General features: G+C 32.4%; 1 protein-coding gene across 3 annotated transcripts in view; it reads right to left on the minus strand.

The window, feature by feature from the left end:
- Window positions 1–27,168, minus strand: part of LOC116767645 (RNA-binding protein Musashi homolog Rbp6) — a 318,370-nt gene that overhangs the window by 11,873 nt on the left and 279,329 nt on the right. For all 3 annotated transcript variants that reach the window (XM_032658066.2, XM_032658067.2, XM_032658068.2), the window contains 4 exons: window positions 15,309–15,391; window positions 6,014–6,098; window positions 4,196–4,228; window positions 3,248–3,328 (listed from right to left, as the gene is read on the minus strand). In XM_032658066.2, coding sequence (XP_032513957.1) covers window positions 3,248–3,328; window positions 4,196–4,228; window positions 6,014–6,098; window positions 15,309–15,391 — 282 coding nt within the window. The remainder of the gene's footprint in view (window positions 1–3,247; window positions 3,329–4,195; window positions 4,229–6,013; window positions 6,099–15,308; window positions 15,392–27,168) is intronic.

Raw genomic sequence — 27,168 nt, forward strand, 5'->3', positions numbered from 1 at the left:
TATTGCGCAAGCCGTTAACGGTCCGGGTGGTGGTATAGAACGGTTATGTAGCGTGTCATGTTGGGGCGGCGAGCAAGCGACGTCGGCATCTACGGCCTGTGCGCGAGCCCACCCTGGCTTACATACTCCACACCGACCAACAGACGACTTTCCGGCGGTATAACTCCCACTACACCTGCGGCAACAAAATAAAAATGCTACAAAGCTCGCACACGGAACTGAAGACCGCGGCGTTTAAATAAAACAACTATATGTTACTACGGCCAAAAAATGCGCGTACTTTTTTATATTAATAAAATAATATGCAAAATAAATTTAACCGGCATATGGAGGGTTATTAACTGTGTTCGCTAATCGTTTATATACTGGGGATTTTTTTTGTTTGTTCAGTCGATTTCCAAATAAAAATATCTAAAACACTCGATCTATAAAGTAATATTTATATAGTGTTTTTTTTTCTATTAAAGCAATCCCTGTGTGTATCACGCACAACCAAAATGCAGGAAAAAGGGGGTCGTTATATATTGCAATGATTTGGTCTGGATATCAAATATTTCGTGAAGCACACGTTATTGACTATTTCATAATTTACTTGTCGTTAGTATATCTAAACACGCAAATAGTTCAATAGCTAAGGGTGAATCATTCTGATGCTTGAAGTGTTTAAATGCTGATCACGAAATTCTTCATTGACTAAGTTTTAATAGGAAGCCATTACTGTAATGATGAAATCAAAGATTTAGTTTACGATTTAGTACTGGGTTTAGCCTATAATCAATAGCCACACATTAAATAGCATATAGTTACGTTACACGATACAATATTGAAGCTTATTTAATTTATGACTAGTTTAGAGGATGGCGATAAGGACGGTCGCACACGTAGCGATTTTATGATCGAATTAACTTATAGTTTACGTAATAATTTTGATAAGTCTTAATTTTGATAAAATAAATTATTGCGAGGCGTAGCGATTAAGCGACGGCTTGAAGATGCGCCCCATATTTTAGGGGAAATTTGTTTTTTTTTTCGTTTAAAACACTCAACCGTATAATAATTACATTAAACACGAAGAAGGTAGCATAAAATACTTGCATCCAAAAATATTACACAACAACAATAAATATAATAATAATAAACATTATTGATTAAGCATTGTAAATATATGAATTATAATAAAGAAGTAACTTTAAAACATAAACAGGTATATATCTACATATGTAAGATTACATTATGATTATAGCAAATTGGTATTAAATTAACATTTTACAAGCTCGATTTATTTTATTGATTAAACAAAGTCTAAGCTAAAGCTAAAATTTAAAAGAGCTACGCAAAATAAAATCTATCAACTTTGAAATATTCCTACTCATCCTCTAAACTTAGTATTGATGAAATTAATTCCTAAATCCTAAACCTAAATACCTACAAGTCTTACCTGTCTAAGATTATATATTGTAAAATTTACTCTTAGATATATATCAGTAAGAGAGACTGAACACAGCTATAACTAAAGTTACATAAGATAACAAGAGATACTGAATAATATGTAATATAACGATATCAATTGGGTCCAGACAAAATACTTTCCTCTTACTTTTTTCTTTTAATGAGAAAGAGTCACATTGTATTATATTAATAAGAATCATTTATAAGTAATGAATAACAAATCGACGGTAGGGAAGGATATTGACGATATTAATTTCCCGTTCTGTCCACCTGTGCATCATAATATATTTTATGTCATGATAATACTAAATAAAACAATAACTGTCTCATAATGTAGTTAACTTAATAAGGGGTCAAAAGCTGCGTTCAGTCAAATATTAATTCTAAAATCTACTTACTAGAGCATGCTAGATTGAAGAGTGTTCCTATAAAAAGACTAAGGTAAATTATTATCTATTGAATATTATATAGTCGCCTACTTTAACTTTTAAGCATTACTAGCTACGACATGAATTAGTATTGACTAGGCTAAAATTTCAATAAATATGCAGATTACATTAGTTTATCCGGCTAGGTTTAACGCCGGTCTATCCAAACCCCTAACTCTATAAAGTTGCTGTATTAGCCTTACTCCATTCGCGAGATACAGATCATAATTTAATTAGAATTTTCTTAAATCGTACAGTGTTTTAAAACAATCTGTGAATTTGTTATTCCATATGAATCTTAGTAGTTCAATGTTTTATGAAATTTATATATATTTTTTAACAAAAGTAGAGTACTAACAAAAAAAATATAAGTCAATAGCAGTTTACCAGCTTCAGTATAACAAAGCAAAATCATTTTTTATTTACTTTGTACGTTTACTAATCAAATTGTTCGTCTTGAGAACATTTTGTCGTCAAATTGGTGTGCCATCAAATGAGAAAATAGTTGCAACATTTTATTTATACAACAGAAGGTGGTTGGATCGGTCTTCATAAAAACTGCCATGTTTACTTATAAAGGAATGCATTTGTATAAAGTAAAAACGCGTAATATGGTGGAGTTTAAATGAAGGTCGTCCTTCTTGCCAATGCAAAAAAAGCGATGACGATTCTGTTTTAATAATCTGTTGAAAATAGTTAAAAATGTATTTTTAGCTTTATCAGTTAATGTGGAAAAGGCGTAGTTTAACTCCAGACGTCGGGGAGAAATCGGGCGAATGTGAAAATCGGTTCGAACATCGAAGGAAGACAAAGCTTAAACAGTATTTGCGTTGGATTGTTTACTTGACGCGTAGCATTTGAGGATCGTTAGTAAAATTGTTTCTAAACAGAGAGAGCTCGGCTCTCGTATACCATTGGATTTTCACAACAATTCTGGAAATAAACAATAAATAGCATTTCTCAAAACTTGGACGTTTTGTAATTGACGGCGTGGCAGATTTATCTAGATGGCTCAGTCATTGTTAGAGGTGTTAACTTGTTAGTGAAGTTGTTAGTTTACACTAACTTTCTTGCTGCCTTGGCCCCAGTTAGTAGCAGTGAATACGGGGTAATGTCACCATAGTTTAAGTTTTAAAATGACCACATTTGTTTAGTTGTAGATGACTGTGGAGTCATTCGGTTAGCGGATCAGTGTCGTTTGCGAATCGTTAGCAGTTAGTGGAATGCATTGTCGTCGGAGCGAGTTCACAGATGCATGGCGTGTACATTGTAAACCCCACTGAGCTCGAGTGGGTGGTATGGCAGGAGTGTTGCCAGGTGGTGATAGTGATTGCCGGATAGTTGGTGGTGCAAGCTCGCCAGGGGATTACCTGCGGGGTAAGGTAGCCCGAAGCTAGGATAGCCCGAATAGCTACGTCCTGCCGCGTAGGCGGCGTAGGCTGCGGGAAAACCTGCGCAACAAATAAAAATCATTAGTTATAAAACACCTGACAGCCAATTAAGGCAACACATTAATTTTAATTAATTTATTCCATGCTTCTATTTACTGTAATCAATAATATATTACCATAAGAATGTACTAAAACTGCAATGACACGTTTATCGAAGGTTGAATCCCAAAATAGTAACGAGAAATAAAAGGTAGGTTTATTATATCGGGCAAAGTCTAAACAACATCGCTTTGGACATTGTCCAGCAGACGATATTTTGTAAACATCGTTAAATGTAGCACACTGTAAGTAAACTAACGAGAGTTTTATGCAATTAACAAACGTCTTGAGACATTTCATTAACAACCTTATTGAATTACAAAATAAACTACTCTACTCTAGTTTGCAACATGAGAACAATGCGACTAATTTGTAATAGATATTACTAAAAGTTACATAAGACAATATATGTTTGCTATATCAGCTTAGTGAACATCGAGTCCGGTATAAAAATGTGGATGATTGATGGGAGTGCCGTGGACGGAGGCTGATGTGATTACCGCACCGGATCGTTTATCATATTATTGCCAATCAAAATAGTGTATCTGTCAGTGATCCATTACGGCAGATGGAAATACACCTCGACATGGTGTTCGATAATCCATTAATTAGGTCTATCGTCGCATCTATTGCTTTAAACTGAATAATTGAGTCAATTATTCCCTAGTATGATCCGTTTTGGTAAATCGTGATATTAATTTAGTTTTAAGGCTTCAAGATAAATATATCATATCATATCGGTCAAACTATAACATCCCAATATCCGATGATATAATGCAGGTATGTAAATGGTTTTTAATTTATAAATAATATGTAAATTTAACTTACCGTCAGGAAGAGCACCCAATGACCACATGAAATCTAGAAATGTAAAAACATGTACATAAATTGATCGATTCTTAAATTTAACTTTATATAATTGTGTGTGCTAAAACATTAAAACATTTTAATACCTATAATGTGTACCGTGAGACACTATTTTGCTTGGCGAAAATGTTCTTGTGGATTGTACAAACATATGTGTGATACATACTTATTATATTATAGTTGTAATTAAACACTATATTAAGAATTCTAGACTTACTACCATCCAATATAATTCTAATATAATTGGGGCATGTTAGTTACTAACACCAATAAATATAGTTTGTCTTTAATAGTTAATCTATTCTACACATTGTTAGTCTAAGTCTAAACATGTTAAACAAACATACATCCTTAAATATTTTAGAAATGATATTTATTATCTATAGGCTACCGAATTTACCTTAATAAGGTTATATATATTGTACAAACAATACTAAATTAGTTTAATCGAGATCTAATGTTTAACAATTTCAAATGAATTATTGATACCTTTGTTATAAATAACAAATTTAAAACGAAAGATAAATAAATGAAAGTAACTTAAAATAACTAATGGTGAACAGATCGCTTCAAAATTTTAATGCATTGCACAAAATTAGATATAAGTTATTAGTAAACTAATAATACTATAGGAACAAAGATAAGTTACTTAATAAACAAACTAATCTAAAAATAAATAATTGAATTAATAAAATACAAACATAATTGCTAATAATCTCACAAAACGTAAAAGTAACATCGACTGTTCATAGGTACCTCTTTTCTTCCAATGATAACATTTTTGAAAAGCCGACATCAAGTTGCAAAGCTATTTATAGTAAAATCTAGAGTATATATTATCTTTAATAAAATGTTTAAAAAATCCCATAAATTCAGCCGCATTAAACATCGTAACTAGATTTTTTCTAAGCTGTTTTAGTTGTTTTAATGGATGGAAATGTAGCAAAACTGGCAAGAATCAGCAGAACCTTAAACGGTCCTTATTTATCCCATATTAAAAACTACATCAAATCAGAAAAATACCAGGCCCAGTACTATTTTGACTATCTATATATAAATCAAAATGGTATTAAGCGCCTACAACCTGGTAGAAAAATATTGCTCTCTATTACCCTACATAAACTTGTTTCGAATGACTTTCTACTTTCGATAAAAATGTAACCTTTATATAAACCTTTGTATAACAACTGTCTCTATATAATTTACTAGTCTTTTGATACACATTTCGAAAATCTGCTAACTAACTGATCGGCTAATGGCGATTACTAAAATAAGACACTTCGAATATCATCAGTTTCCTTAAATACATTTAAAAACTCTTCAAGGGCACAGTAGCAATAGCGAAGGAATGTTAAAAATAGCTATGGGATGGGAGGGATTATTTTGAGTAATTAGTTCAATAAATGCATCTAAAATTTGGGGAAATAAATTAGAATGGCTGATGTGGGTGCTGTTGAAAGAGGATTGTGGATCAGAGAGGCAACGGTGTTGGTAATGTCGAGTGAGTGAGAGGAGAGTATATTGTGGGTATATCTAGAGCATGAGCTCCGAGGAGTTCTGACACTGAGTACGCAAGAGGAGGAATAGTAATAGGAGCAAGTGTAGGTCGTGGAGGGCGTGGAGTGGGGCGCAGGGCGGCGAGTGCACGACGGTACATGGCAGCAGCACCAGTCGTCCCTGCGCCCACCCCCGCTCCAGTAACGAATAGTTGCGCCGGCGCATGAACTGGATAAGGAGCATACCGAACTCCGGTTGCCACGGCGCTACTTAGCAACTCACCGTAGGCCCCGCGACCGGCGGCTCTCGTCTTCGCCAAATTTGCTGGAAGCATCACTTCTTTTGGTTGTGCTTTTTTGCATTCCACCTGAAAGTTATTCAAACTTTAGTTAAAAAGTACTTCAATTATTTTTATAACATTAATTTCCATTAAAAATATCTAGGTATATGATCTTTATAATTATGGAAATTGCCCTTGCTTGTTTCATGACCGTATAAATTTAGCGGCTTCTAACTGCGTGAATTAATTGCTATTATTGTACTTGACAGCACTAAGTAAATATCACAAAATTGAGCTAGTCGTAAAATTAAGGAAGAAAGGGGGTGACAAAATCAGTCGACAATCCGTTATGCCTCACGGTTTGCATCACAAATTGAATTTTAATGTACTTTGAATTTATCAAGTCAAAGAGCTTACCATTTGAAAGTAAATAGACAAGAAAATAATGTACAAACTTGTATTATAATTGAATTTTGTTATATTTTAACATAAAATCATTTTATATAGCACATTCTTGAATCAAAATATATGTTGTTTGAATTTGGAATCAAGAGTGAAGAGTAAGTTAAATTAATGTATTGTTTAATTAAACTCTAAATTTAATCGATTCATTAAGCAATTTTAATGAATGGTATAGCTCTTTTCAATGCTCGTCTCTCCTTCCCCACTAGGGAGGAAGAGGTAGAGGCAAGTATAAATTACCCAATCTACGTTAACCCAAACCTCTTGCAATAGAAATTCGCTACCAAGTGAAAATTCGCAATGTACATAGGCCTAAATTATGTTAAAGTCGCTAAAATTTATTACCCATCCTAATAGTCATTTTTATACGTGAATGATCATTTCCAATGAAAATACACTGGTACGCTAAAAAATGTTATTTTTCTACAATGTGGGTCATTGTTATGAAAACAAAATAATTCTTTAAAACAATGCCGATTTAAAAGAACATGTGCACACAACACATAGATTCCTCATGACAAATTGTTACGTTTAAAACCGCTTGGCAGACGAACTAAAACTCCGAGTTACATTTTTCATCGGCGTGCATAATCGCGAACGCGTTCCCGTTGTAGGTACGGTACATAAAGTCCCGTCCACATTTGTCACGCGGACGTCATGAGCCGACAAATGAAGGCTTTGCCTCAGCGTTCGCGTACTTTGTGCACTTTCCAGAACTTTCTGCACTGACATAAAACTACGTGCTTTTGCATTAACATGAGTGTGAGGCTTCGCCGTTTGGAGAGTCTTTCTACGGAGTTTTATGCTTAGACAAGACTGAATAATCATCATGCAAAACTGAACTTGAAATGTTTGTGAAAACTTTCCTGTTAACAAACATGTACCTCACGCCTTATAATGTTGCACTATACAGTAAGTTTTGCTTTAAATTAAAAGTGCGACTTGTAAACAATGGTTTCATATATTTCCAGAATACAATCAGTATTCTTCGATCGTTTGCAATAAAAGTAGTGGATGTCGCAATTTGTCACTGCCGATAAAGCTTTACAAATGAAGCAGAGCCTTCGTTAGCCCCGTGGTCACCCCCATTTGTTCTACAGCACGCAAACAGGGGGTCATGCTTGACAAATGTCACCATGACTGATAGCCCATAAATTATATTTTCGTACCAAAACCTCTAATTAATATGTAAACAAAGGCATCACCAACTGTTATCATAGAAAAGAATAGAAATTTAATTTATTTTAAAGTAGAGAAAAATTACTTATATAATTTAAACAATGGCAACGGGTAAGAAGAAAATTCACTTAAGGATCCATCTTTAATTGATCGTCGCTGGCTAGTGGAGTGAGAAACAAAAGCTCACAAACAATTCGCATCGGAGTTCGCAATCTCGATCAAGCGTTCGAAATCTCAACGCAGTTTAATGACACGAAAAATAACAAAGGTAAATTGTATTTAGCCCCGCTAGGTAAAAGCAACCCCGAGGTTATATATCGATCGAATCGGATCCAGTATTATTCGGTATCGAAGATGTTGGTTTAGTCAAGCGGACTTAAGAACGTTTAGGCGTATGATACTGCCGTCACGACTAGTGCTGCCTCACCCTACAATTGTGCGATTAATTCTATCCACGTGTGTGAATTTAATGATTCCGCTAACAATCACTCTATTTTAAACTTAGGGACTTTCAATTAATGATGTAAGCAATATGTAAAATCATAAAGTTTTTGTGGCACTGATAGAATACTGGAATACTGGAGGTGTAGGACAAAAATTTAATATTATATATATATATATATATATATATAAAGGAACTATACACAAAGCTAAAACATAAATGTAATTAAAGACTTTAAAATGTATTGTGTGGTAAAAACTACAAAATAATGCAAGTTCTTGGAAGTACAATGTATTTTTAGAAAAGTAGTCCACCTGTATGTTGACGCTAACTGCATTTTGTAAGATTTTTGTGTTCGTTTCCTAACACTAAAATTTCTTTTGTAATTCTTGCGGCTTACAACGGGCAGTCGGCCAATAGGGTCACTTTTAAAGAAGTAAATAGTAGTACAAATACTTGGTCATAGAGATTCAATCGTATGTGACTATATTTAAGTTTTAAATAGATAATACTGAGCATATTTCTCATGCTGGTAGGTGCGATAAGTTTATCAGAAAGCGAACTCAGTATTGACAGAACGTCGCAAGGCTGCTCTGATTGCCGTTCAGCGGAAGGGGAATCGAGAGAACCGGAGACTAGGTAAGAGCTCGACAAATACGGAGAATTAAATGCACTGAATTACATTTAATATAAAATAGTGTATTTGTACTAAAAATGTTTTGCTTTGTAATAATAGAATAATTTCATTCAATTAAAATAATTTATTTTATAGAAGATATAATTTTGACAGAATTTTTATCGAATATAAACATTGAAGTCAAACAGATTTAAGTATTACTATTAGGTTATAAAATTATTATTGCCATGTACACTGAATGTATAAGATAGGGAGGGCGAGGTATATAGTGAGCGAAATTTAAATCAGATATACGTTCGAGACGTTTCGATAAATGGTAACTTTACCTGCGATGCTTCAGAAATAGCCCCCAGACATAGGTATATTTCGTTTACTTTATATTGAAACCTTTCAATAAATGTAGAGATGGTCTCACGCAAAAACTTGAGGAGGTTTTGGATTTTATCAAAAAATTCAACGTTTACACGTTTTTAATCATTTCCCAAATAATATAACCGATTTGAAAATGTTCATTTTGAGCCAAAATGTAATGAAGCAATTCAAAATAATTAAATAAATGTAAAATAACGTCTCAAACTCATTTCTTTTTGTTCCATAAGATTTTATCTATGAAACAACTTGTTCAAATGATAATTTCATTAAGTTTATATACTGAGAAGTATAACCCTGTAAATCACTTTGAAACTTTATAAAACAGTATAATCAATTGATCTGAATTAATGATTTCAGAACATTCAAAATTTTATTAATGTTAGCTCTACAACATTAGATTAAGGCATTGTAGTGTAAGAGTGAAACATTTATCGTTGTGAAGCACTTCGAATTCCAGCTATTTCTAGGGAATAGGGAATCGATTGAATTCGGCTTTGTCGACAATTATTTGGACGTTGTATAAGTAAGTTTGAAGTTTGATAAATTTTACTTGAATTAACATATAGTTAATGTCTTTACATATGATCCAAGAAATTGCCATAAATGCTTTATGGCTTTAATTTATTTCGATTAATAATTTTCAGATTCCATAATCAATAAACAAAAAGTGATGTAGTCGATACAAATATATTAAAATTAAATTAAATGTAAAAATTATGACTTCTGGCAACGACTAAGCTCTGTAGGCAGTTTTAGGAAATGTAAAAAACAATTACCATTGTCTCGTTTCTATAATTAATTATTTGTATAAAACTCATGACGCTTTTGAATCTCACAAAAAGCGTTATATTACAGACATATCACAAAGCAACCATATCGTTTAATAAATTGAATCGTGTTATAATGATTTTTTTTTATAATATTATAGGACGCTCGGATACCTCTGTGAAAGTATTTCCATGTACGAATTGAATTGCTTCAAGAATGAACTCACCGTAACCAAATGAAAATGCAAACGATGTACTGAATCTGAAAAAGTGGTATTAAAGACTACTTATGAGAGCGATTTGCATTTAAGTACATAATTGTGGAATGTCGGCGTATCTGTATGCGTTAATGCAGCTTCAATTTGCAAAATTGGATGTTTCTACGGCAGCAATGTAGTATCTCTTTTCTCTGTCGCCCTCTGCTTTCATTACGTAATGAAAATTCATTGGTCAAGTTTACATTACGGACGAGCGCTATAAAGGCAAATCCAATCTTATCGGTTAATGTTATTATCTCGATTAACTTTTTTAATATAAGCATTTCAATATGGCGGATAGTATTATAATGATTTAATATTGAAACCTGATGGGTTGCGTGTTATATGATTTCATGTCGGTAGAAGCAATTACAAGCAATTAAATATGAATAGGAACGTTTAAACGGGATGTTTTGTTAGACCGCAGAAGCTGGATTAAGGTTTGTGGAGCCACCGCTCGTAACTTGTGTGGTATGAATCTGTTCGCGACTTTTATATGACTCCCTGGAGGAAACTCAGTTCAGCACCTCTAATGTAAATGAAATTTTGCATGAGAAATAAAGCAAGACTCCTCGGCTGTATTTATCGCCGCCCGCGTCACCTAACTCCTCCGTAATGGGTACATGGAGACGACGTACTCTGGAATGGAACAGGCTGACCCGACCGCACGGCCCTAATTGATGATACTCGCTTTCATTGTTTATACTTTAAGGCTGTAGGTAATATATCACTTTAGATAATTAGACGATCTTTAACCTTACTATTAATTTTCCATATGTCCGGCTGTCAGAATATATTATTATAAGTTAGCCAAGATACAGAAGATACCTTATATCTAGTAATTACGTATCGATTAAACCGGCATTGTCTGTGCTAAGTTTGAAGGTTGTCAATATTGAAAAAGACAATCGTTTGATGTTATGTAATATGATACACATATGAGTATAAAGAGGTCAAAGACAGTTCCTTTTCATTTATGAAATATTTTACACGCCTTGCTATAATTATTATACATAAAAAATCGTTATCCACCGGAAAGCCTGTTGAGCTATAATTTAAGTCTTCACTTTGACTTCAAGTTAGTTACGTCACCTGGGAATTGCGTGCCGTGTGTGCATTATAACCAGTAAATATACATTTATTGCACGGATATAGGTAATAAGGTGGTCGTACCACACGTAATTGCTTCCAGATTATAAACAATCTTGATTGACATATTTTTGATTTTGAAACTATCCCATTAAACGCCTAATTTATACACAGTTAGGTGGTATACAAGAATTTCCTGAATTATTCCAAGACGACTACGATGAACAACTAACTTTAATATTACATTGAAAACTAATAAAGTAGAGGCACAGATTCGGTTAGAAACACGTATTGCATCCGAAACTCGACGTTACTGCCCATTATGGTTTTGGCTTGTATTATTAATGACAGTGCGACACGATGTGGCAGAGACGCTTTCCATTTCCTTGAATTCTATTAAAATTTCAAACTGTCTGTTAAGTGAAATAGATATTTATACAACAGTTAACAAATATTGCTTTAAATTAAGAAAATATCAAGTACTCTTGACATAGCAATTCAAAGATGTTATAAAACATTTAAATGAAACTAGTATTTTTCGGATAAACTACCGTGATTTATTTTTGTAAAAAACTACATACTCCCGACGTTTCGGTTACTTTTTAGCAACCGTGGTCACGGTTATTTATCCGAAAAATACTAGTTTCATTTAAATTAATAAAACTCGCGAAAATCTTAGATCTCATGTTATAAAACAGTATGGTTAAATTAGCTTCAATATTGAAACAAATTAAAATTGAGTCAAATAAATCAATATAAATTAGGAAAAAGGGCACTGGTTTCTGTTTAAACTTGAAATTTATGTTAATCACTCCTATGGAGAAACACTTGATTGATTATTCGGCACGAGCTGCTTCGGGGAGAGAAACTGAGTATCATTTGAATGCCGAAACAAAGCTTAGTATACATAAAATATTTTAGCATAAAATTTGCACCACTTGTGCTGTCTATTGAGATTCTTTTTTGTTGGAATAGAACAAATGGTTAACAGTGTACTATCTTTATTGGTAAATACGACAAGGGTGTGCCATACTGTCTTCCCAGCCAGTTAAGACACAGAAATGGCGATCGAGGATCTCAAGATTTAAGTGGCAGTTTCAAATGTGCCTACTTTTAGTGTTATTTCCCAAACGGAAACCATTTATTCGTTGCTTGTTCTATCAAGAAGAGGTATATACACTATACCCCAATGCTTTCGCAAAAGTATTTATACGAATGCTTGAAGGTAACTGAAATTATACATTTATTTTAATAATAAACATTGCACAAATTTCTTACAGTACATAATTTGTATTTACAACTTAATCTAAAGTTAAAATTATTTCCAATTCTATTAATAATATTCAACGAATCCTATCTTATTTATATACTAGATATTCGTTTTACATTAAAGGGACGACTTGAGTGTTATCACAAACTCTCATGCGTAACGACCAAAGATTTTAACACCTAAGGTGTCAGCCGGGTTATATAAATCCGGCGAATGTAAATTGATGTTAGGGGCGAAATCTAAAATGCATTATATTTCCCACATTTTACACCTTCTCCATGCTTTGTTTAATAAACTGAAGCAATTAAGAGAGTAATGTATACGGACGTAATGGACTGAGGCAAATTTGTTGCAGCGTTTTAATGGGTGCCGGTATTTATTATACTAAAAGCAACAGATTTCATTCATCTTCCTGAAGAAACTATCCTGGAATTGCAAACTCGTTTATTTAATTTAATTGAGAACAACAGATATACATAACTGTTATCACAATTCCTTGTGATGCTAACGATATAATGTCATGTCATAATTATTATACAACAATCAACAAATTTGTTTCTGATGAACCGTGGGTAACAAAAAATCGATGATAGGTGAATATTTTGGACTTTTCGTGTCAAAGTTTTAATGGAAGTAATTTCGCTATTCAGAATAAAGCACGGCATCACCCTATCACTCCATGCAGGAAGGCGGAGCAGCTATTAGCTTAACGACCATTTTAATATAAGAGATGACATATTAAATTTACGACAGCAGCTACTCGTAGCGTAAACATCGCCGCTGACGTGACGCCTCTATCTAGTTTATTGCCGAAATTATAACTATTGGATGTCTTTATGATATGCTAACACAATTTTTTAATGGGTTGCTTTGTTTATGGATCACGGTATAATCTAGAATCATGGTAGCAATATCCCTTATGTCTAATAATGCAAACCAAACTTGAGTTTTAAGCAACATCGTTTTGTAATCGTAATTATAATTCTTGTTTTAAAATAAATTTTACTTTTATCGCTTGAACCCTTTTATTCGTTACTAGTAGTTGGTGTTTTATCGTAGTATTACTACCATTCTGGCACCGCAAGTTAAAGAAAATATGGTATTCATTGCAGTTAGTGCTATGAGGTGTCGTTTCTGATGATTCGATGAATTATTGGTTTCTTAATTGATACCTTCCACAAGGCGTGAAAATGAATGACAGGTTTTTATTAACGAATGCGACGAATACATTACAGCTAAAGCGCGCTCTTCGTACACCTCCCGCTTCGCAAGCGTACCATAATTACTCTAAAACACTACCCATTTGTTTGATGTCTTTGTTCATTGTTTGCTCCACTTAGGGTGAACATCACCCCCGATTCGTACTATACGACGCACACAAAGAAAAAAGTACGCCGTTACAGAAAAAACAATAGGCAAAAACAGCCAATAATAATAATAACCAACAATCGACGGCTTTTAAAATATATTGTGATTCCTTGTTAGTTTCAAATCACGAACATTTTGTAAGAACAAATGACTTTGTTCTATTCTTTTTAATATGTTTTACTTTTGTCAAAATTTAATTCAGGTTTGAGTTTAATTTTACTATCAGCAACCCTTATTAACCTTGTAATATCCTGTTAATTGCTTTAATAGCTGTAATTATACTATTACTTTTATTAGAATCAGCAAATATAGAGAGCGATAACAATTATATTGGTTATGTTGTAATTTCTAACATTAGAATTATGCAGTAACATTATCATACGAACGCAATAATAACCAGCGGCATATTAAAGGCTTATAATGTTTGCTGTTTTAAAGTAATAATTATTTTATACTAGCTTGATTAGATTTGTCGCATTACGGTGCGTAGCGATATTACAATACACCACTTTGTTTGTTTGATAAACAAGTTAGCGAAGTATATAGATTCAAATATCAATTATATTAGATGTCTATTGAAAAAGAGAAGTTGTCTTAATTATATCCTGAATACTAGTTTTTTCATTCTTTTGTGGATATGATCTTTGAAGTTAACGTATGTCTTTGTAATATCAAATATGAGATATATTTGAGATGTGCACATTTATGTATGTGTTTTAATGGAGTTTTACTATGTTTTGCTATAACTCACTATTATTATAGCTATAAATTTACCATAAGGATTACATACGATAAAATTTAATTATATTTAAGTAATTTATTTACATTATGATGATAGCCTTGGGAAGTATTTTTAAATTCAGTGAAATTTTTGGTTACTCAAATTATTATTGTTTTAACGTTAAGTGTATTTCGAATTATAATTTAAACATTCCATGGAAACCAAGAGTTCAAATTTGGAACTGCCTACATAAATAGGTCTATAACCCCTAGGGATGAGCATCCAAACACAGTAAAAGAGGCTTTAGTGACATTTTATCGGCCCTCGTTGGATCGTGGCCAGCTCTTTTACTCTAATTGATATCTGCTCAATAATCTTCATATTCAGATTTATTTAGATAATATTTGTTAAAAAATATGTAACCTCTTAGGAAGCAGAAATATAGTTAGCCCTTTTATTATTAATCTTGATTGGTTATTTGCATAAATAAAATTTAAATGGAGGAATAATTCTGTAGTGACTTTAAATAAATTATGACTTCTATAAATGTATCTGTGAACGAATTAAATTTTGTTACTCAACAGTTGATACTTTATTATTAATGGTAACTTAATATGTTTTTCCTAAAAGCAGGACAAGTTTTTAATTAACTCTCTATATTTAAATATTAATTTAAACGTCATATCTATATTTATTTTAAAATAAATTATAAAGAAAAATATTTAGTACTTACCATTTTGTTGTTGATTTCGTGAAAATGTATTTCGCACACTTTATCTACAATATCTTCACTTTGAAATGTGACGAATCCGAATCCTGAAACAAAAAGAATCAATTATCACCAAGTAAAAATAACATTATTCTTGTTGTTCTTCTATTTTTTCATATATTTTTCACGGCTTATTTAAAGGTAGTAAAAATGAAGCACTTTAGATTTTTGTTATTATTCAATGTATGTTAAAATAAAACCTTATGAAATCAAGACTTCCTAGTTCAAAGATCCTATCTTGAAACGCCAATAAGCAAATCACAAAACCGTTTATATTTTGTTAACATATATTTATGTACTTTTTTAACTCTTTGTTAGTTCTCTTTTGTCCCTACAAAACATCTTCTGATTAAGAGAAAATAAATATATACATTAGTTTAATTTAATTGATAATCTAAAGAACAGTAAAAGATATTTAATTTTGTCTTCTTAAAATTCTTCAATTAAAACAATCGCTTCAAGAATTAATTGACGATTTCAAGAAGGTACTTCGTTAGTTGCGAGCGTTGTCTAGCTTTTAATTAAATTGTCTTCTGTGTGAGGGACGCAACGATTTACAGAAAGCAATGTTATAGTGAAATGCAGATCTCAAGACTGTTCCTCAAAAATGCAATAATCCAAATATTGAGGTAAATATTTGAAATATTTCCTTAAAAAGGTTCCAAGATTTACGTGGCTGTCGCAAGAAGCAACTTAACCGACAACTCGCAATTTAAATTTTATAACGGACAATTTTTCTCGTATATGACTGACGTCTATATTTGTGTTGAAATATTTAAAAATGAGTTTCAAATTGTATTCAACTACCGCATAATATTATCGATTATTTTTACAGTTGAAAGAAGTGGGATTAGAAATAAGATACGACATAGAGAACAAATTTATAATTAACAATTGAAATTAAAATAATTATATACATACATATATACTTTAATATGGATTTCAACGAGTTTATATAGGTTCTCTTGTGTTCACTTCAAAACTTTACAACTCGTTTATCCCATATCAACCGGTTCCAAAACCATGTTGTATATAGTTAATATTAATTAAGTGTTATTCTAAGAAGTCTTATAGACCTTACAAGAATACAACGTATTTGGAAAGTTACAGAAACGTAATAGTTATTATGACTTATGGCTGTTATCCAGTTTTATCTACCTTCTAAGAAGCTGATGAGGGAGCCCAAACAAACAACCGTTTTGTTACTTATGGACCAATTTCCTATTTCACACGTGGCTGGTTGCAATTGACCGCTTCAAACAGTAATATGTAAGAGGCAGCAGTATTTCACTGTAGTTGTATAAATACGAATTTGTGAAAACGATATGACCTTCAGCAACCACATCCAAGAACAGAAAATCCATAACTAAAAATGTATAGTCTACAAAACCAAACAAAAGAAAAAATAATTAAACTCTAAATAAAGATTTAAGAAAAAAAATGTAGTTGGAATGAGGGTCGGGCTGATTTCCTCCGTTATTTATGCGGGTCTGTCAACGGAATAAGGCGAGAAGTAAGGAACGGGTGTCCGGTGAGCAAAGTTATCTGCGGGCACGTCGCTAGCAAATGTTAGACAGACAGAACTAATTGTTGAAAGGTATCATTTTTAGTAAATGTATTAACTTTAACTGTAACACAATAGTCGTGGAAAAGGAAAATGAACGTAAAGAAAATGTAGGAAAATATCATTGTCACTGACCACGTAAAAAGTTTTGGGTTTCACGTTGTCTTTGTGTACTCGGTGTAGATAAATGGGGCGTTTTCATGAAATTCTTCCTCGTCACATCTTGTAACAATGGAAAAGATAAATAATGTCTGCCTGAGAAAAGGATTTCGTAAACATAATTATTTAAACCCGGAATTGTTGCCGTGGAGTAAACTAATGAAAGTTCTTGCAACATTTGATGAATTAACTTTTCAGGTTGAATTAAGGCTCAGAATTATTGTTATTTTTGGACCTTTTTTTAAAACACATTTTTGAAATAGATAATTCTTTATACTATTATTCGGTTCTACTTTACTTCTTATTATAACTAACTGAAAGCAGTCTCTGAAATCCGTTTCTCCTTCGATAAATATTAGAAACGAGAAGTAGCAGCTAAGATTATGAATGTGTCTGCCGATATCGAATATCTATCTCGAGACATCTGTCGGGCGGCACGTGGGTCTGACAGAGGGGTGGACCTCTATCAGAGAGGCAGTATAATCTACCCCACACTGTATGAAACACCGGCCAGTGGCATTTATGACGCTGTAATAACCGAATAAAACGCAACTTATTTTAGGGAGTCGATAGCTGACTTTATACAATCCTAGGCATCCATGTCGTTACGGACAGTTTTTATATTTTTGTAAGGGATTAAAAAAATATCCATTTTACAGTAATTTGATAGTGTTATACAACGTGTTTTTTTCTCTTGTTTTTAATGCAATAAAAGTAACGTTCTATAGCGGTAACAAGCAAGTTTCCATTAGGAGTGAGTTCAACAAGCACTCAGCTGAGCAGCGACGAAGTTGTCCGCTGGCCGCGCTCCGACGTTCAAACTTTTGTTATTGTTTCGCTTCATTATTGTAATACGAAATACGCAGCGCCATAATTAAGAGATGCTAGGGAATTGTCCCATCTGATGTTGTAGTTGGACGAAAGTTTTATCATCAACTCACGTCATGGTATAATGTTTTCGTCATAAATGAATGCGGGATTGCTTTCGCCGGCTCATCTTTGATAACAATGGTTATTAGGTAAGAAGGATATAATATAGAAAAAAAAATATACCACATAATTTCGATGCTGTCAGTGCTATCAATTTTATTACAAATCTATTAAATGTTTCCTTTGTTGTCGAATAAATGTTTAATGACGAGTTAAAAAACAAGGCAAACAATTTCTATGACAAATATTTTATGCGTACAATAATACAAAACAGCTCTAACTCAATATACAGCCTTTAAATTTATATGAATTATGAAATAAATGTTCTTCATTGAGTACATTATCATAGTGAGAAGGTAAAAAAAACAGAAAGTAATTCATTTACAATTATATCATTTTCGTTATAACATTAGAAATAGTTAAAAGATTTTCTTGAACTTTATTTCAGTCCAGAAAACATGTATGGATATTTACCAAAGCAGATACAGTCAAGTATTTGTTATTAAGAAAACAAATGAAATAATTACTATTATTTATATAATACAAAATAATACAATCATTCTCGTTTCACGCGTAGATTGATTCAACTGCTTAAGGTGCTTTAAATGTCACCAAATATTTGCCACCATTACGTTTGGCCTTAGCTCAGCTGTTAGATAAACATTGTTACAAAAAGGAGAGCACATGTTTAGGAATAAGTGCAAACAGTTTATCGTGATTGTTGTTCCCAAGAATAATACGCTGTAGATTCCAAGACAAATATGTGACAAGAGGCTAATGCATTCTAAGCGAAGCAGTCTAAATGCAAACTTTCGGCAAGCGTAGAAAATGGCGAATAAAAACTGTTGGAAAAGGAATTGGCTCCTCTTCATTTTCTCTATTGTGAAGTTGAATGGAACACAAACAATCAACTTTCCCGTAGAGTTGATTGTGTGGAGACACCCTTATTGTCTACGCTCAGGTAAATAAAGTAGAAATACAATTGGCCCGCTACTTTGTGCGTCGGCTTGTTTAACTTTTAAAATCTCCAACTTTGTAGTTTTGAGATCGTTCTGATTCTGTTTCTTTTACTTATTATTTTTTACTTTCTTTATTAAAAGAAGTGAAATCATAAATCAAGTATGTCGAACTTTAGACCGTATGAAGAAAAAATTGAGAAATTGTTTGGCAGGCCGCAGACGGAGAAGCAATTTATCAAGGGTGATGGAACCCTCGTCCAATCGGTTGATGGCAATGCCATAAATATTTACTTTAATACTATTCTATCTCATTTATTGTCAATCGCTGTATGTGGGTGACTTTAATTATGAACATTTGCTATTTATTTTACCAATCAGGAGTGTGGAAAGTTGAGTGTAGAAAATTATTTAGAATATATGTAAATGAAGATCATGGGTTGAACAAAATGAATGTTCTCAGAGAATTAGGCACAGGAATAAAAATTTTACGTACCCACGTCATGTAATTTGCATATACATCCCACAAGGGTATGCTTAGGACTTTCTACAAGCGATTATTACCCTAAAAAGGACCATTAAATGAAAAATAATTTATTTGTTATATTCTGGACTTTTAGTAATGGAAAAAGGGCGAAGGAAGATTTCGTTAGCGTAATGTTTTATTTGTATATTGTTTTGCGTAAGGCGTATGTGTTCAAGAGGCTTAAGTATTTTCTTGTTGGTTTAGGATCCCACAGAATCTTAACTTAAACTTAAAGCTAACTTTTTCCCACCAGAAATAAGTTTTTACTATGCTACTTCCGTCAACTTATTCATCTTTCTATTTTAAATATAAACCTAATTAGGAACTGCTTTCAAATCTATGATTTGTGTGAAGATAGCTCTTGATTATTACTATAAGTTATATTAATAATACCAACAAACCTATATTCACTAAACACAAACAATATAGTTGTTGACAATTTAATATTTATTGTGATTCAGATTTCAGGCTCGGAAAGTATGAATAAAAATTTCTATATGATTAAATGCGTTGTCCGATGATATTGGTGCGACCAGGAAGGATAACTTTAAGTTCGCCGCGTGAGCTCGTAATCCCTTCGGAAAGACGTGCTCTAGACGTGCCAGATGGGATTTGCAGGATCATCGTCCGACTACAACGGAATATCTATTCCAACTTACAATGATTACTAACATTGATCGTTTTTTTGTAACCATATAAAAACTGTTTAATTTCAAATAAAAACCACAAAATTGAATAACACTAATTAATTAATGTCAGTCACCGGGAAGATGGGTATTTTGTAATTTTAGGGTATTATTAAAACATAAATTTAATAAAGATCGTTCCTTCATAAATGTTACAAGTGCCGATATTAAATTTATTCGAAGTCTGGGAAAACTCGTCTAATATGAAAGTTGTGGAGTGCTTGATTCTGTTAATACCATTTTAATTGGATAGGAGGGAGGGGTCGAATTGTGATGCTGATCGCGAGTTTGGACTTGCGCAGGTGGTCAGTGTATATAACTTGCGCCCAGCTGATCTCACGTACTCTACGGTTCAGTTGTTACGAAAACCGCAGCGAGAACCTTAAATATTTACTATTGCATTCGAAACACAAAACTTTACACTCGAAAAAGAGCCATCTTAAAGTTCGCAAAAGTTTTGAGTCGTATTTTGAGTTGTCCTTTGAGTTTTCAAGTGACCAACCCACAGCAGGAAGGTTTATTGCTACCATGTTTATTTGTTGAGCACTACAATAAAGTTCTTTTGCTGATTTTGGTTATATTGCTGTTCTATTAGAATCACTATAGTATTTTTTACATTTGTATGAGTATCTTCTTGTATTTGTTTTTGTTAACAATTTCAATATTAAAATTTTGCAAATATTCATATTTTACAAATATAAAGATATTATATGAAACATTTCTTTCATGCAAATGAAAGTACCAATAACAATATAGAGCATTGCAGGCAACTGGGTTCCCCAACTTCCTATAGCTCTTGAATATGCTAACACGGTGCAGTTTTATTAAAAAGCTGGAGCGGCCTTTTAAGTCGATTCTATATACAATACCGCTCTATCCGCTGCTTTGTTCTCACACACTTGTAAGGATTTATGCACACAAGCACCTGATACGAGGGGCGCACAATAAGTGCAGAATGTATTTACGCAGCGCGATTGCACGTCGTTGGTGAGATCGAGCGATGAGTCACTGATTGTACAGCATGCGACGAACTCGTACATCATATCTCTCTTATGAAATCCTAGAGTCTTTATAGTTAACGTCTAATTTTTAACAAAATTTCGTCGTTTGAGTTGAAATATTAAAAATTATACTTTATATGTTCAATGCATCTCGTGTAATATATTATTTAATAAAAACATATACCTACTTTGGACTATTCGACTACTAGTCGAGTAGTCTGAAGTAGTAACAAACTAAGATTGCAATTGAATATTTTAAAGCAGCACAAGAAGACCCATTAATGGAATCATTAAAATTTTAAAGCTATTAAAATAAGTGTAATCGGGCGTCATTAATCTGATTGCAAGTTTACAGGTAGGCTATAAAGACTGTTATAAGAGAGAGTTAACTGCGTGAAGTAATCATAGGCCGGGGTCGGTTTACGAGTGCGACTTTGCATATCACGACAGATGTTCAAACAATAAAGTTGGAGCGGTGGGTATTGTGTAGAGCTGTTACTTGTCGATTGCTGCTATTATTCATGTGTGCATTTGTTTCTAAAATTAGGAAGAAATATAACTGAAATCGATACACAGCAAAAGAAACTTTATGACGCGTAAAGGATTTTCATAATTCAAAAAAGTCTCAACTATATATTTGTATGATATATTTAATACTATTTTACTAAACACAAATTTTCCATTTAAGTTACTACGTCGGTATAATAATGTCATATATATGTTCCAATGTCGAAATTATTAAATTGTACCTGTTAGCTCGGTTGGGCTACGAAAATTGAGAAATAGCTTAAAAATTTGAAACGCAAAGCAAAGCCTGTGACGTATTTTATGTAGAGTATTTACATTGAAACTTTTTTTGGATTGAACTAAAATGTTTTGTTCGAGCTTAGGTTTCACTACGTTTTTGTTTTAAAAAAATCTAAATAAATAATTCGCGGCATCTGATATTTCACGTTGCTTTATGTTTTGAGATAACAGTTTTGTTAAAAATTTTCCATTTTGACATTTTAAATAAATGAAATTGTTTTTTATTTCACAAGAACTGCTTCATTGTAATTACATATACTATGTAACTGTAATGTTTTGGAATATACGCAAGAAGATCTTAATTGAAATAAGATATATATATTTTTTTATTTAAGAAACTAAAATTCTTAAAAACCGCTTGGTATATATTTTTTTCTTGTAAATTTTATTCGTTTATATATCATATACGTGGCATAATAATAATCATAGCATATAAATAAGTCAAAAATTACAAAGTCAGTAATGTAACACATTCATTTTTAAGTGTACGTAGAATAACATAAATATTCTATTCCTTTGTTGAAGAAGTGTTTTCAATTTGCTCAAAGTTTAAATAAAATCCGTAAAAGCGTACTCAATATGCTAAACGTCGGATTTAAAATTGTTCTCGCATTTAAATTTGAAAAGTTGTCCTGAGCTATGGGTAGAAGAGTATTACTTATGAATCAATACTTAATGAGTATCAATGGTCTTTGAAAGTCGCCGGCCTCTGTGCATTCTAGGCGCATCATTAATATTGAAAGTTACGCTGAGACCATTGTCTCTTGAGTGGTCGCCTTTGTATATTATACGTCGACTTCTCTACGGAAATGAACTACTCATTTCCTTTAGTCGAACTTTTCTTTAATACTATATTGGCTCTTTGAGATACAGTCTATTTTCTGTTTCGTATAAAATTCTAAAAGCGTTTAAATTTGGAGCATCCAGATTTTTAATGATATTTGAAATAAGATATGTAATCCATTCATTATTCCCTCTGATGCTAATAGTGTATCATACTATAACAATGCTTATCTGATTTTAAGTTGATAATTTGAGATCTTATTAAAGAAATATTTCAGATGGCGGAAATTGATAAAATCTTCGTGTACACCAAAAACTTAAGGTTCTTTTCATTTGTGTTAGAGGTTCCCCAATGCATTATAAATATAAAGAGTCTCTTGGTACAGACGATGTTTAAAGTTACAAACACAAACTAAACAGAACGATTCGTTCATTTACTTTGGACACCATTTGCTGCTTTATATACAGAATACACATTTTATTATTATTATGCATAAAGAACACAAAAACATTGAAAGTCATGATTAATTTTACAACAAATTAAATCTTATCAACGGCTACGTTTAAATGAAAAATATTTTTAATAATCTGCTATTGTCTGTTAAAATTAAATAAAGCGAAGTATTACAGTAAAAAATTATGAACCAAAATCATTAGTCAAAATAAATTTTCAGCTGCGAGGTTTTCTCACGCTTTGTAATAAATTAATAATTCCGTACCTCCTTAACAAAACAAGCCTGAGTAAAATCTAATTTAAAGTTTATACAAATTGTGCTCCCGTCTTTTAACTAATGATCGTCATTGAAGACAAATCTCGTACGCGAGAATCGTATGAAATGAATTTAAAATTTGAGTCTCATAAAAGATTTAATACAGTGATATGTTATATATAAAATACATTAACATACTGAAATGGAACATGTTTTAATTAAAGAATAAACTGGGAGCATTAATTGATTCTGATCTTTTAAATGCCTTAACCGTTTTGGAGTCATGAGTTGATGAGGTTGCTTCTTTTACCAATTTTTCTGTGAAACTATTTTAATTAAATTCGCTCAACCGAAAGCAGTTTAAAGAGGGCAGATCGATCGAGTATAGATTGGGAATGTTCAATTTGGGCTCTCGATTAAGCTCCGATGCTGGCAGTAATTGTCGTGGTCTTTAACATTTACGATAACAACTTTCCTCGGATTGACTCCGTATGACGTCGTCTTCGGCAACAAGCCAGAGATATGAGGCTAATCCGCGAGAATGTGGCCGTACGGCGTTACAATGCACTGGTAGTATGTATGTCGATTGAGGGAATTAGAACGTGAATTAACATTGTCTATGCACTTGTAATGATACAGGATCTATTTTAAATTATGCTCTAATGTTATTTGAATATTTAATATACATATGATCCATGAGGTTAATATAGTATTAACCTAATTGTAATATGGAATTTCAGAATATATATTTTTTATTTTGTCTCTTTGTTACAGATTACGGGTCTTGCAAATTTATCGTATTACCGGTTTCTCTTTCTACTTAAAAATATTAGAAATCCCTGCCTTTAGTGATCACCTAACGAAGTCATATATAGGAGAAGTAGGGTTGATGTTTCTGTATTAATAATGAACGGATTATGTCTCGTAGTATGCTATTCTGATTTAGAATTCTTTGAATAACAGAGAGGGAAGTCAATAGAATCTCTTATGAGTGCAATAACTCGGAACGTTTTAATGATTACGAAATATGGAAAAAGGTCTATTTTATATACTGTGTTTTATTGAATGAATCTTTTGGATAAAATATTTTTATCTCTATAATGATGCTATCGGAGACGTAGTTACTGTTTAATGTTATATTGTGTATAAAGTTTATTATCTAAAATAAGTTTTTCGTTTGGATTTAATTTTATACAAAAGACCTTTTACGATGGAAAGTGAGAATATGTTTTAAACATGCTTATCCCAGCATTATATTAGGCTCAGTAAACAAAAGAAGCTGTAAAATAGATATTCTTTTATGCTCAGCCCTGGTACAGTACTCACCACAACCCCTTCCTCTTATAATGATGCGTCTGGCATATGCAAGCCTAAAATAAGGGATGTACAATTTTAGACACTTTTGTCTTTCAAGTTTTTCATGCATAAACACAGACGTACGTTTCTATGTTCTATTAGAGTAAAAAGGATGAGTATCTTGAAAGCTGCCTTTAGGTTTTATTTAAAGAATAATATCTTTTCGCACACAAAAAGCGTATGACACTATCTTATGCCTGCAAGTTATACTAAAAGCTTTCAACCTTAATGTGTTGTAAAGATATTATTACAAAAGAATTGATTAATAAAAATTGCAATGTCTAAAACAATGTATACAAAGGAAACCATCTTGAAGGCGCTAAAGAATATTTAATTACATAGCATGTAATCAAGTACAAACTTCGCACCTCAACAGCTTTCATTATGCAGACTTAGCACTCATTTGTGTAAAAGTGTTTACAATAAAACTTTTCAACTTTAGTAGTTTACTTTGATAGAGAATTCCATGATTTGAAGACATGAAATTTTGTTACAAAATATACAGTCAGAAATTCTTTGAACCCTTGATTCCGATGTCAAAGGCTTAATTTGATTTCATCTAAATCTTTTATAAAATCGATCTCAAATAATTTGCTTCAACTTAAATTAGTAAACATCTTTAGGACTTTAATAATATTTTTTGTCACGTTGACGTTTATTATGGTACTAGTAATTTCTTGCGTTCGCGACGTTGTACAAAAACGAATAAGAGAAAGAAAATAAATATGAATGAGCATTTGTAGTTAACAAATTTTATAATTAGAACGAGAGTGAATTGATATATTATAGCAATAATTTTAATGTGTACCAGACTCTTCAATTCATGGATTTAATTGCCTGTGTACGGAGAATTGTATATACGTAGCCTAACAAGTTATTTACAATTGTGGTACCCTCCAAGTGACGTTCCTCAGTGGTTGCCACTAATGAAGCCCCACGCGACCGACAAAATCCCATCTTGTCAGAACCTTTGTTAACTTCCTTTAATATACCGCGGTTATGTTTTGGTGTATCTTCCTTCTTTAATGCCTCCCTGGGGCATGTTTCATGATGGCTTCTTAATCCAACATGTAAGTTATTGAATAAAAAAATTACAATAATGAAACAATTGTTTATTATTTAAAACTATTTTTCAATATTAATAAAAGATTTTTTTGTAACATAAATTTAAGCAGATTTTACTTTGTAAATATTAGTATAAGGACTTATCCTGAGATAAAACATGATCGCTCAAACAGTACGCAGATGTGATGAGTTCAGATCCCCGCCCGAGGCAACAAACATCGTAAAAAGTTGTGAACATCGCGAACAATTCACGAACTTGTAGGTAAGTGAGCATTTTTCTTATTTGAGAATTTTCCTTCATGTAAATTAAGGGATTCTTTTCTCGACTGGAGTAGAAAATAAGGACGGGTGAAGTAAATAAGTAATGAAGGGAAAAGGAAAAAATGAGATTGGGATTCAGTGGTATAACACACACCATTCAATAGGTCCCATGTCTGAAACATACATATTTCAACAGTGCTAGCTGTGATGTTAGGGATTCTCATTGAAAATACTTTTCTATTATCTCTTCTTTAATCTTAATGATTGCAGTATTTATAGGTTTAATATAATATTGAATATGATATATTTGTATTGAATTTATATTCTGTGTTCTAAGAAAATATATCCTTCCATTGCACTGTAAACAATATTTGAATGGTAAAATTTGTGTTTCAATGGGAACGTACATAAACACCGGAACGATGTGGAACAATAGAAGATATGACGCGATGAAATACTTTTACACAGATTTAAACGTTTCCGCTTAAGTTCTACAAATCGTTTACAAGAAAATAAACTTATAAATAGATAGTATTGCATAGGAATGTATTTTATCTGAATTAACATTTAAATTTAATCTTTAATAACAATTATTATGTAATAAAACGAGATATTATTGTAATGTAAATATACAAGTACATGAACATGTACATAGCTGAAAACTTGCTATTAAAGGCAACATATGGTGCTTACGAAGTATAGATGAGACGTTGTCTTGACGTCACATGCCGAGTGTCGCTATATTAATATTTAATCTACACAAGTTAATTTCGTAGGCGACACGCCTACAGATATTTTCATTACAGAGGCTTTGCGTACCAATGTGGGTTCTGCGACGGAAATCATTGAATGGCTCAGTTAAACAAACAATATACATGCAAATTAATATTAACAATTAGAAGCCGTGTTATTAAAACGGGCTTAGTACTGTAAGAGAACCAATAAGTACGGCATCGAGGTTTCAGAGATCTTAAGTAATGACTTTATAAGGAGGAAGTGTGGAAGTAAGTTGGGAAGACG

The sequence above is a fragment of the Danaus plexippus genome, assembly GCF_018135715.1.
Source record: "Danaus plexippus chromosome 9 unlocalized genomic scaffold, MEX_DaPlex mxdp_26, whole genome shotgun sequence".
In the NCBI taxonomy this organism is placed as follows: domain Eukaryota; kingdom Metazoa; phylum Arthropoda; class Insecta; order Lepidoptera; family Nymphalidae; genus Danaus; species Danaus plexippus.